The 13,356-nt window shown below is 29.9% G+C and overlaps 1 protein-coding gene across 2 annotated transcripts; it reads right to left on the reverse strand.

The window, feature by feature from the left end:
- Positions 1–4,078: 4,078 nt before the first annotated feature.
- LOC145092671 (uncharacterized) lies at positions 4,079–5,281 on the reverse strand. 2 transcript variants are annotated; one of them, XM_079030636.1, is made up of 2 exons: positions 4,976–5,281; positions 4,079–4,608 (listed from the first exon to the last, which is right to left on the reverse strand). In XM_079030636.1, exons 1-2 carry the CDS (start codon positions 5,093–5,095, stop codon positions 4,237–4,239), a joined length of 492 nt encoding a protein of 163 aa, XP_078886762.1. In that variant the 5' UTR covers positions 5,096–5,281; the 3' UTR covers positions 4,079–4,236. The 2 variants fall into 2 exon arrangements, with proteins under 2 accessions (XP_078886762.1, XP_078886760.1); XM_079030634.1 differs by having other exon boundaries at positions 4,079–4,611; positions 4,976–5,274.
- Positions 5,282–13,356: the final 8,075 nt, after the last annotated feature.

Consider the following 13,356-nt stretch of genomic DNA (forward strand, 5'->3'; position numbering starts at 1 on the left):
AAAATACCTAACAATTTGAAATTTTTTTTCGGTTTAAACATTATTATTGTTATACAATGTTTGATATGATGTGTTTATGGTTATTATGATGACTATGATCATTTGATGACGAGTTTATGGTGAATATAATGAGTATGGTGCTTTGTATGCTTAGACACGAAAGTTCTATTTCACAAAATTACATGCTAAATGATGTCAAAGATATTAAGTTAACTATGTACGTGTTGCATCACATGCATGAAATTCATGGGGACAACTATATATTGTTCAGATATGCAGTGGCGGAGCTACCCTTTGGTAGTGGGGTGTATGGCACCACTTGGAGTGGCTACACCTATTAAATATGTATAATTTTTATTTTTGCATGTATTGATATTATATAAGTAATTGGCCCCACTTCACAAAAGATTGACACCTCTTGAATCAACAGATAACAAATTATCCCTCTTTTTAAGCCCATCCTAGGTGTCGGTGTGCACAACTTCACCTAGAAAAGAAGCAAGCCAATGGTACGTGAGTGATGAAGTAGATGAATGGCAACAATATGATCCAATTTGTGTTTGTGGATACCATGGATGATGCAACCATATATGTGAGTTAGTGAGTACCATGATTTATTTCGCGCTTAGGGATGAAACAACCGCAAGAATACACAATGTGCATGGGGAATGATCATCGAAAACATTGTAAATTATGTGGACCACACAAAGTCATCTTACCTACAAATCTCATGCATGGGATACAATATGTACACGATTAACTCGGCTAACATCATTTAACATGAAATTTCATAAAACATGTATTTACCATCTACGAATGTAAAACATCATAACCACTTAGCATAATCGTCATAAACTTATAATTAAAGCATTAAGGCATCATAATCATCCTATTAAACATAAAGTCCACATCAAATCATCAAATAATAATATAGAATAACAAAGGGAAAATGACTTAAAAGCCCAACGAAGTTTCCAAACCATTCAAAAAAACGCAATCATGTTTTGTCTGTTAAAAAAAAACCCAACAAACTTAACATTTTTTCTAAAAAGTCCAACAAAGTTCCAAACCGTTCAAAAAATCCTAATTTTGTTTTGTTTAAGTTCTTTAGGTTTTTTTTGAATAGTCAAAATATGATTGGAGTTTTTTAAACGTTTTGGAAACTTCGTTGGTCTAACAAGTCATTTTTCCGATATGGTAATAAGTCACGTCATCTGTTTCTCTTATTTGACTTTCAGGAAAGTGTAACTTACTTGACTTTTTAGACAAAATGTTAAGTTTGTTGGGTTTTTTTGAACAGACAAAAAATGATTGGGGTTTTTTAAACGGTTTGAAAACTTCGTTGGGCTCGTAAGTAATTTTCCCCGGATAACAAATAGGTTTAAACTGAACAAATCAAAATAATATATATTGTGTTAAAAAAATGCTGGGTATTATAAAACAAAATAAGTCAACGTAGGAGTTAACCTATAAACTAGTTAATTTTGTTTAAGATTTAATAAATCTTTAATATGTTCCTGGTGGTAAAGAATCACCACCTTTCACACTCCACAACCATCATTTACCTTCGTCCACAGTCCATAGCCACTGTACATCCACCCACCAAACCACCGTCAACTTCCATGGTACACCACCATCACCATCTATCTCCTACCCACACACTAATCAGATTTCTTCTTTGAAAAATCCAAAAAACGTCTTAAAAAAATGCTTGAAATTGTCCTCAAGCGACATCAATGAAACAAATCTCCATCTTAAATACAAGTATTTATGATGCTATAAAAGTTAGAAATAGGGGCGCAAAAAGGGTTTTAATAATGAAGAATCTTGATTTTTCAAGAATTGTGTCGGTTCACTTTTCTTATTGATATTTCTCTTCCGTATACGAGTTAACAAGAAATTCAATTTAGGATAATATGTAGGGACACTTCATGTTTTAGGGGATTAGGGGAGTATATTGATTTTAAGATGTCGTAAGAGAGAATGAAAACTAACAAACTATGATCATATATACCCATCCATCCAAAATATTGATAAGATCAACCAAATTTGCGGTTTAGAGGTCTGAAAAAATGATCATAGAAAAAATATTCAGACAACTCGAATCGAAGCTACCACATGAAACTTGGTTGTCAAGACAGTTTCGGGTGCCAGCTTCGCTAGGGTAGCTTGCGCTGCTAGACGCCTTGGTTGTCAAGACAACTTGAGTTGTCCAACGCTATGGACTCTGTGTAGCCCCCTTGGTTCCCATATTTTACGGTTTCCAAAATCAAATTCGTTTTATATACAAATATATTTTATGAATCACCTAAGTTGTATTAGATCATAGTATAAATCTCTATTGACACCCGTGATGATTTCATGACGGATGATATTAAAACCAGCAGCAACAAATATTTGAATTAAACGGCTTTCAATAAATGTTGTATATTTTCCTTTGAATTAAATATATTCTATTTCATATGTTGATTTTTTTAATCATATAAGCTGAGATATTAGAATAACAATAAACAATTTATCACAAATGTATCCATCATGCTTTGGATGTTTCGCTAATAGATTATGGTGCAATAGGAAAATGATAGAAGTGATATGCGACAACCATGGAACGAGCTAAAAAAAATTCGAGATTAATTGTCACCATCTTATTCGTTAGAAATTATAACACATTTCAACCACATCAAATGGACATGTGTAAAGTGTAAACCATCAATCCTTTCCAAACCTTTTATAATGTTATCTTTAAGACTTAAATAATAACGTTTATATTATCTAAATTCATAGGATTAATTTGTTCATTTATGCTATATTTTCAAATGACAAGACATAGGTCTTTATAAGATATGTTTTTTTTTATCTTTTTAATACCATATTATTACTTCTATTCAAGATTCGCTGCGATGGAGTTGCTTATCGAGTATAAGAATTCAAATCGAACAAGTAATTACCCAAGTCGAGACAAACTAATTCCTATGATTTTATCACCCCAATGGACAAGAAAATTAACGGGAAGGAAAAAGGTAACAGAAAACAAAAAAGGAATTTCACATAAATAATCATTCTATTTTGTCATATTACACAAATTTATCGTATTTTTCATCCACCACAAAAGTAACCATCTACTTTTTAGTGATCAGTTGCGAGATTCTAAAAATAAATCGAAATTACTTCCAAATATAAAACAACCCTTACAATTTGAAAAAGAAAATTGGAAATTGCTTAAATATTTGAGGGTTTTTTTTTTTTTTTTGTGTGTGTGTGTTGAGCAATTATGCAATTTGTATCTCGCGATTAGTTGCGAAACTCAAAGTCATTTTTGTGATTAACCAAAATAATAACCAGTTTGTTAAATGTCAAATCAAATGGTGATATTAGTTTAAATATTCCAAGTAAAATATATTAATAAGCATCATAAAACTACAATAAGGAATTTAATAAAAGTTGGATTGAAAACCAAATCTAAAAGTTACTTTGTAGTTCTGTAAGCTTAAAGTCAAAAGTTAGGATGATTACTTTAATTTATTACTTAATTAGGTTAATGATGTTATAGAAACGTTATCACATGATTAAACTGAGTTTTGAATCTATTAGTTAAAATGTTGGAATTGAATTAAGCAAAGTAGGTTGCTATTTCTGTTGAAGTGTTACAATCATTAAAAAAAGTCACTTACAGTTCCTTGTCAAATGCCAATTTTGAAATGTTAAACGATCTAATCAAAATCTTTAACCGTTTCATTAATTTTATAATGATTACTAAAATACACTTAGATAAATATTGAAAAATTACTAATTTACTTTAAAACAACTAGCTCTTAAATCTTGCTATCTATTGTTTCTAATACAAACAAATATCAAAATTCATTGGATCATAAATTTAGAAACAATTATGTTGAAAAAGAAAGTGATAAATGGGCCGGCCCATTCGTTTTTGACAAAATTCAGCACACAAAATCATTTATTTAGCCACGATAACTTAAAATAATGAATAAAAAATCATGAGTTTGAACAATATAAGCAATGGATCCGTGTAGTGCTATTGACTTAAACATTAGTCATCCGAGTTGACTCAGATATCGAGTAACAAAAGTGACAACGATAGCGATAATATTATTATGTTGGTGTCACAAGAAAAACTCATAATTTATGGTTTCAAAAGTACAAATTATAACCACCTCTGGTTCAGTAAGAAAAATAATACATGGCCTAACCTGAGCTTTTTGTTTTCGGAAACAATGATCATGGGAGTATAGTGGCTTCCACCACCGTTTTCTTATCATTCTGTAGATTTGGAAGTGGTGGAATCGGAATTACTTTTTCAGACGGAATTGGTGATGCCGGAGCTTCTTTCTTTGCTGTTGGCGGAGTTGGGTCGGGAACTTTTTCATTTTCTTCGGTTTCTGGCTTTGATAACCCAATTTTCTCCCTGAGTTTCTTGAATTTTTCCAATATCATCTTCTTCATCTCAGTTTTACTCATTCGTGCTTCAGCTGGCTGAGGTGATGATGATAGAGTCACAGCGCTCAGAGATCCAGCAGTTAAAAACAATGCCAAATCTCTTCGTGACACCTTCGTAGACACTTGTAACTTTTCCAATTTTTTAACCCTAACCTTCTGCATCATTTGGGAATGAATTTATAAAAATAGAAGTAGAGTCTGTAAAAAGGAATTGCAATATTCGTATAATTTTCAAATGTTTCAAAAGCTAAATCTAACTAAACGTTGACATGATTTTTGAAGTTAATCCGTTTGACATAGAAATGAAACTGAAATTGGCTACAATGCCTCAAGTATCAAGTATCAACTACCGTTTTGCAAAATAGACCATCGAGATCAACATAGCAATATGAAAACAGAGTTAATTCCTTTAAACTGTTAAGTGTTTGTAGAGTTGTGTGTTACAACGTATATCAATCAATGTATAGAATATTCAGATATAATCAGATCACAAGGCTTAGGGTTTATGAAGCAGAAAAACCTGAAGAGATAGAGTAGGTGGTTTGACAAAAGCAGCAGCCGGCCCTTTGGCATTAGATCCGACTGATTCCGTCACCGGAGGGAGAGATCCGGCCATCATTTTGACGGTTAACGAAGACATTTAGTTGTCGGAAATCGAAACCGGTAGTTATGATTAGCTGGTTTGACTGGAGTTGGAAGTCGGTAAGAGTGATATGAATTGGGACTCGGAAAGTCGGATCGAAACAAAAGTTGGAGGTAGGTGTTCTACACAAGTTCTAATTTGCAATCTGGACCTTCAGGTTTCACCTTTTGTTATAAATTACCCTACTCCTACTACAAATTTCGATAACTGTATCTGGTCTTCTCATTTATACATTCATACCTACTTACATACACACATATACAAAGGAGGTGTACAGATTTCCTACCTTGAAATTCTAAATTACAAAGATAAAAAATATTATAAGTCGATTGTATTTCTTAAAAAATGAGTCAACTATCATATTATTAAATTATTTTTGAGAGAGGTTGTCATAAGCTCACATATATCAAGTTATCAACAAATATAAAATGCAATTTCAAATATCAAAGACATAGTCTTTGTATGTAACATTGTTTTCAAGACATGTGTTTGGTGATATTCTCACTAAAAATGCAAATTGTAAAATATTTATTTATTTAACAACTTACCACTTTTCTGCATTGACCATTTTTAATCGACCAATGTTTTTCAACTTAATAAATATTTTGAACCGGTCGTATAATATGTTTATTTTAGTCAAATTAGTTGTCGAAATCGTTTGAGATGTTGGTAACCATATACGAATGAATATTTTTTTTTGTTTAAATCGGCGCCTCAATAAACAGGTTGCTATGAGGAATATTAGCTTAACAAAATTACAAATTTCATTACATTAAAATGATTCAGCACACTAAAATCATCAATCACTAAAGAAAGATAATTTTAAATATATTATACTCAAATACATATCAATGGAAGTCAAACGGCAACAAATTTAATATCTTTTTTCTTTAACAACTAACTGAATTTTATTCAGTTAAAACTAACAAAAGAACTTCACTATTTAGTTAAAACTTTGCATGGTTGCATGTTGGGTAATATGGAGTCATCAAAGTCCCTGGTGTTTACTAATGTGGAGTCTAGATCTAAACCGATTATAGATGTCATTGTTGATAATTTGTTTGATTGGGTTGTTAGTCGGGAATAGGAAAGCTTTAATTAATTGGGTTGATTGGTTCATTGGTTATAAAACCCGATTTTAAATTCTCCTACGTAATGTTTTGCTAGCTATTATATGATATGCCACAAAATTTTCTATTCAATGGATCAAGAGGAACAATCGAAAAAAGCTCGACCAATACGGTATCTCTTTGAATCCTAAATATGGTGATACCCCCGTTTGTACTAATCTACATATGTCTATCCCCTTTACTAGTTATAATTTGAGCCATGAGCTTAAGAAAATTTGACAACGTTTCATATATTATTATGCTATATTTAATCTATGAGTATGTATGGGTACACCTTTCAGGATCATGTATACCCTTCAAGGTTCTAAATAATTTGAGATGCGGTATAGGGCAATATCAATCCTCAAGTTTTACGACAATTATAAGACACAACATTTTTCAAGACATGATTTAAAACGACATTTTTTATATAATATATAATTATATTATATACATATATAAATGTTTTCTACTATTATTCCATGATATTGGACAACTTCAATAAATCCAACAAAAAAAATATATGACATAATTATAGATTTATATCAAATATATATGCAATGAGATGTGATGCAACAATATTCCATTGGAATCCACTTTCCAAGACTGATCAAGTTGGAAGTTCAAAAGGATTGTTTGATAGACGATAGATCGAGGGATAGACACATGGACCTTGATGACTTATTAAGGTTAAATGTCCAAGCTTTGACTAGGCTAGTATGCTTTTAATCCCTAACAAAGGAGAAAGGTGGGGTGGCAGTTGGAACCCGAAGGTAGTTTTTCAATTAATTTCGTAAGGAAGGCTATCGAGGATGTACATAGTGTGGAACTATGGATGCTCCTTTTCTCTTAAATGGGTAATAGTCTATCTTCTAGCTTCTATTAGTATGAACTTATTAAGTCTAAAATCTTAACAAGACAAATGAATTTGCTAATAGAGAGGGAGTAAGGTACTAATTCTATAGCATGACCTAAGTGGATGTTTAGGATTGCTTTTAAAAATGACTTATTAGCTTATTAGTTTTTCGAAAAACAAATAAACTAAAAAAAGTGTTTAGGTATTTAAAAATAGCGTTTGAAACAGTTTTTGGAGCTTTTTACGTAGGCAAAATATAGAGTTTTCTAAAAGCTATAGAATCATAACTTTTCGGCTTTTCTTAAAAGTATTTTATAAAAACTTACCCTAAAAACTTAAACCAAACACTTTTTAAAACTAATTTATTGGTTTTTCAACTTTTCATACCACAAAATGTAACCCAAACACTTTTTAAAAACTGTTTTTTTTTTTCTTCCAAAAAGTCATAAACCAATCCTGTCATTAATAAACCTTGATGTTTTGCCTAACGTAAGAGTAATGTTATCCCCTCAGGCCTCAACTTAAATACACTACGTAGAATTTTGCTCCCCTACATCAATGTTGCCAAAAATAAATAAATAAATAAATCTCATAATTAAAAGAAATGATAAAAAAAATCATTTGGGTAGAATTTTGCCAAATTTGTATTCTAAAGATAAGATACAGAGAATTTTGATTTATATAATATTACTCAATGTAAAACATGGTATTATGTTATTATTCAGTAAAAGATCACAATTTTTATTCAGTAAAGGATCACAATTTTGTATCAAACTATGCACTTTAAATGGTTTTTTATATTTTACTTTTTACACTACCAAATATTTTATTTCATTTTAAAAGTTGCGCAAACATACTTTGTGAAACACCCACCGTTATGGCGTTATCATAATGTACTCCCAAGTCAAGCCAAAAAAAAAAAAACGACACCTAGAGATCACTTTATAAATATTCATTCAACAAAGCACCACTATTTATCCATTTAATTAGTTTACTTTATCATATAATTATGCAACCATGCGAACCACATTCAAATTTTAAATGGACTTTTATATATACATCTTACCCACTAAATTAATTTCGACCGTAACTTAAAAAAAAAAATTAAAAAATGAATTTCGCACTCCAGCTTTGATTTTGGTCGTTAGTCGTACATGAACATGCTCAAGAACATAAAAGAAAAACAAATTAGAGCAAAAAAATTGGATATATATATTTACAAAAAAAGGATAATTAAAGAATATATAATCTCAATTATGATTATAATTTACTACAATTACTTGTGTTCGAAGCAACTTGTAGCCGAAGAGATTAAGGAGAAAAAACTCAGAAGTTAAGAGTTCTTGAAAACGAAGAAAAAAATCTACATAATTAAAGTTTGTAAAAGAAAAAAAAAAAAAGAAAAGTTGTACAAACCCTAAAAGCGATTATGGACAATAGCTTTGGTATTCTTGAGTAGATACAAACTCGGTTTGCTTGTAAAGATCAATAGAGTTATGACATAGAGATGGACCAGAAGGTGGCACCGGCCCTCGTGGGAGTTTACTCTTCAATAATCCTGCGTACCTGTCAAACCGATGATGATCTTCCTTCAGTGTCCTTGTTTCACCCGTTCTTAACATTGAAGCCAATAGCGATACTATGATCATTACAATAACAAAACGCTTTAGATATCTCAAAACCATTATTCAACTTTCTCTTCTCTTCTTCTTCTTCTCCTTATCAATGATATGGATTGAGGCTCTTGAGCATGCGGATATAAATATGTGTTTGTGTCTCTATATATATTTTTTATAGAAACAGAATGTAGGCGGTGTGGTTGAATCCAAATGCTTTGTGTCTTTATGGATCCAACTATGAGAGTGGTTGACATAAACGATTGTATGTATGTGTGTATATATGCATGTTTCTGTCTCTATATATATGCGTCTCTGTGTGTGTGTGTGTGTGTGAGAGAGAGAGAGAGAGAGAGAGAGAGAGAGAGAGAGAGATGGTATATATGAATAGGAATAGGATGGTTGAATGAATATGAACGCCGGTCGCACTCGACTCGTGAAAATGTATTGCACCACGACTTTGATTTTTTCTGGTTTGTTTTTAAATTTGACTTTGAAAATGAAGTTAAGAAGGTGAATTTAATGATGATGGTTGCAGCCAAATGAGACAAAGAGAGTGAGAAGATTTAAACCATTACACATTCATTTTGCAAATTGAAAATATATATGTACTCAGAGTAGTCATCAAAAAAAATTTCTGACAAATCAAAAATACTAGTGTCATGATATACCTAATAGAGAAAACAAAAAATAAAAATTTACATTAACGGTTAGAATGTATTTCGCAAAATAATATATATACAGAGTATTTAATTAACAAAAATATAACTATATGTAAAGTAACATAGAACAAATTTACAAACGAAGTCCTATAGATCAGAGAAAAACCAAAAAAGTAAAAACAAAATTACACATGTGTAACTAAATTTCACCACATACATACTCCGTCAAAAAAAAGGACTATAAATGAAAACAACCAAAACGCAATGACTAAAGCCGTACAAAAAGAAATGCATCGACACTTCAATTTAGTATAGTAATATAATAACTTCTATTTATACCGTTGAATGAAAACATATTATGTGACACAATTCATACGTAGAAAACGTATATAAAAATAAACATGAAAAATTATATAAATTTACCTTGAAACGTAAAGAAACTCAAATTCATACCGACGCGTAAGATATTTTTTTTAAGTTAGTTAACGAAAGTTCAAATAATAAAAAAAAACATATTATATGTGAAATGACTTATATGTAGGAAACATACATAAAAATGAGCACGAAAACGTAATATATATATATATATATATATATATATATATATATATATATATATATATAACGTAGACAAACTTGAATTTATACCGACACATATATAAAAAAAACAAGTTAGTTTTTTTTTAATTAACAAACAAAAGTTTTAAGATTATGTTGAAACGTTGACTACCTCAAATTTATACTGATACGTACATAAAAATAAACACATAATAAATTAGTTTCTTTTAAGTTAACGAATTGTAGAAAGTTCAAAGTGAAAGTGTCACAATGATATTTTACAAAGTTGAAGATGATAGTTGTAGAAAATTCAGATTAATATATATTACGAGAGTAAATACGAAAGTTTAGAAAACGGAACGGTAAAAGTAACATTTTGAAAAGTTCAAACTTAAAGAGTAAAATTGATATTTTACAAGGTAGAAGAGTAAAAAATATCATTATCATTATACAAAATAAATAGACGAAAAACGTTGATGGAAACATCCATCCACCTTGCTTTTTAATACATGTTTAGTTTGTTAGTAATAATTAATTAATATATAATTATATGTTTAAATGACTCAATTAATACTTACTAGAAAAACCATTGATTTTTTGATTAGCGAAGTCCAAGTAGCCTTTAGAATCCGTTCTCGAGTTTAAATTTGAGGGGAATGAAAGGAAATGAAATGGATGAGAACTTTTCTTCCTAAAAATCTCATTTCTAAAGGATACATTTTGAGTGAAAAAAGGCTTTACTTTTCTTCCATTTTTTTTTCAGTCCCTTGCTTAAATGAAATTTGAAAACACATTTTATTGTCTTTCATGCCAAACCTAAAAAGGGTTATAAATGCATTAAAAAAGATGTCGTTGAGAGAATCAAGGCAATGGTGACATAAACTACAAATGAGGTTTTGATTGTACTCCTAAATACGATTTTTATCATGTGTTTTGAGTCTTTTAGGTTTATCCACATGATGAACACATGACGATGACTGTTTTGAGAGAACAATACAAGATGATTCCAATCAAAAATAGGTTCCTTTGGATGAATATAAAGCCAAACCACCCTAACAGAAAAAATTGATAAAACCCAATCTTTATTTCTCAAATGGAGTTTATCAAGTGAGGAGGGAAAGATGAGAGCATGTGAATGACCACTAAGAGCATATTTTCATTTCACCATGAAATAAGAGCAAATATCTCATGAACTTCTCAATTCCTTGTTAATAATCTCGAAGAGAATAAAAATAGAAGCTAATAAATCCAAATAGAAGAGAGGATTGTAATGATGAATTGGAGTTTACCAGTAAAGAATAAAGATTTGTTCTTCTAGTTTTGACTTTGTCAACAAGGCATCTACAGTGTTATTTATATACCCTAAACCATAAACATTGATAAGTTTTCCATTAGAAAACTGGTTTTGGATTAGCCAACTACCATAGAAAGTGTAATTGTCGAAAAAATGATACAGAAATACTTGCTGTATTTAAAATTTTATTGAAGTATTAATTATATCAAATAAGCTTAACTTTATCCCCATTAAAAAATTTCAAATCTCATCCCTGCTTACAACTAACTTTACTGGAAACAAATTTCAATTTCTAACAAATCTTATATTAGCCTATGAACCAAATGCCTCTAAATTATTTAAAATATAATTTTCACTAATTTAACTATGTAATTTACACAACGTGCAAAAATTCACCTAAGATAACATTGAATCTCCTCTGGTATTTGTCAAGAGACAATGTTTAAGTTATGAAATAAAAGTGTACTTCGATGCGGGTAACTCGAGCGGAAACATCATTGGGTTTTAAGTTTTAACTATAACAAAAATAAATTTTTGGGCGTTTGTATTTGGATTTTTTGTTTTACTTCTTAGTGAAACAAAGTTGTTTTAGGTAATAAGAAGTTAAGCTTGAATTACTAACACAATACCAGCCTACAAATCAACTTCGATTTTGGACCAAATCGGATCTACATCTTTATTTAACCTAACCCGGTATTGTATTAAATACAGGAAAAACAGCATGTACATGAACTTATATTTTTAACACAACTCTCCAACACAAGGCATATTATATAATTTTATTAAATTAAGCTTGTTTATAGTGAGAGTAATATTTAATTGAAAATGCTATCTTTGTGTGGAATTACTTATTATAAGAATCCTTGTGTGCTTCATCATGGGATAATAAAGAACGTCTAGACTCTAGCATAGTAAGCAAGTTACGTTTGAATTTTGACAGTAGGCGGTTTCTATGATCATTTTTTTATATTACAAGTGAATGCAAGATGCAGATTTTTTTTAAATACATAAAATAAAGAAATTATATGATTCGATATTTCTATTACTAATAATGTATAGCAATTAATAATTAAAAAATGTATCGGAAAACAGGGCTTTCTAGATAAGTTTCTGAAGGCTTTAATATGTGTAGCAATTATCGTTTTTGCATTGCATTTAATTGTTGTTGGGATGTCTTTTGTGATGGCTAATGCATTTGGTACTTTCGTCAATGGAAAACTGCATCAAAGGGCCTTTTGTTCGTTTCTCAAAAGTTGTTTTCTTAATGTTTAATGTAAATATTATCTTTATGGTTAATTTTATTTTAAGTGACTGGAAGTTTACATTTTGTTTTGCACAAAATATATGTTAAAAGTCTTTTAAATTATATTCTTTGTTTGAGTTTAAATAGATATTTACCATCCCAAAATATATTCTTAGCATCATATACTTCAAATTTTCGAATAGCTACAAGTAGTTTATATGTGAATATTTGGTTGGAAAATAGTATCTCTCTTTAAGAACCTAATTCAGGCCTAATGATGTCAGGTTGCAAGAATGAATTCATAAATATTAGAAACTAGTTGTGAGACCCATGTATTACATGAGTTTATTATTTTTTTAAAAAAAAGTTAAATATAAATCTCTAGATATTTGAAAAGTTTGAATTTATAAGTAAAATGAGAAAAATATAGAATTATTAAAATTAAAGTATTTTTTTTCTTTTATAAATTTGAATAAATAATTTATATAAATAAACAAAGCAAACTAATGAGACTTTAATTTAAGAATTTTGAAATTAAAAGGTAAGTGCATTAATGAAATTTATATTCATTTACTATTAGATGTATTCCAATTATTACAATTAAATACTATTTGAAATTTAATAAAATAGGAAAAACCATAAAATGATATATGGAATAAAAAATAATTTAAAATAACCACAAAATGACATTTGGCAAAATAAATGAGAATGTGACATGTAACAAAAAGATCTTTATTTATTAGAGCAGAAGAGCAAAGAAAATCCCATCGGAGTATCCACGGTTCGCGGGTAGCATTATTGTTGCGATTTCATGGTTCTCGTGCGGGTTTTGAATCAAGTTACACTAATGTCTCATTTGATAGTTGTTGACTGAGAAAAATTTGTTTGTGTAATAAATTCTGACTAAGTAAGAAACCATG

Source organism: Lactuca serriola, chromosome 3, assembly GCF_051521515.1.
Source record: "Lactuca serriola cultivar US96UC23 chromosome 3, Lser_US96UC23_V15, whole genome shotgun sequence".
In the NCBI taxonomy this organism is placed as follows: domain Eukaryota; kingdom Viridiplantae; phylum Streptophyta; class Magnoliopsida; order Asterales; family Asteraceae; genus Lactuca; species Lactuca serriola.

Excerpts from the sequence above, each read along its gene's own strand:
- LOC145092671 (XM_079030634.1), bottom strand. The coding sequence starts at position 5,095 with ATGTCTTCGTTAACCGTCAAAATGATGGCCGGATCTCTCCCTCCGGTG. Across the intron at positions 4,612-4,975 it reads CACCTACTCTATCTCTTCAG|AAGGTTAGGGTTAAAAAATT; the intron begins GTTTTTCTGCTT and ends CAAATGATGCAG.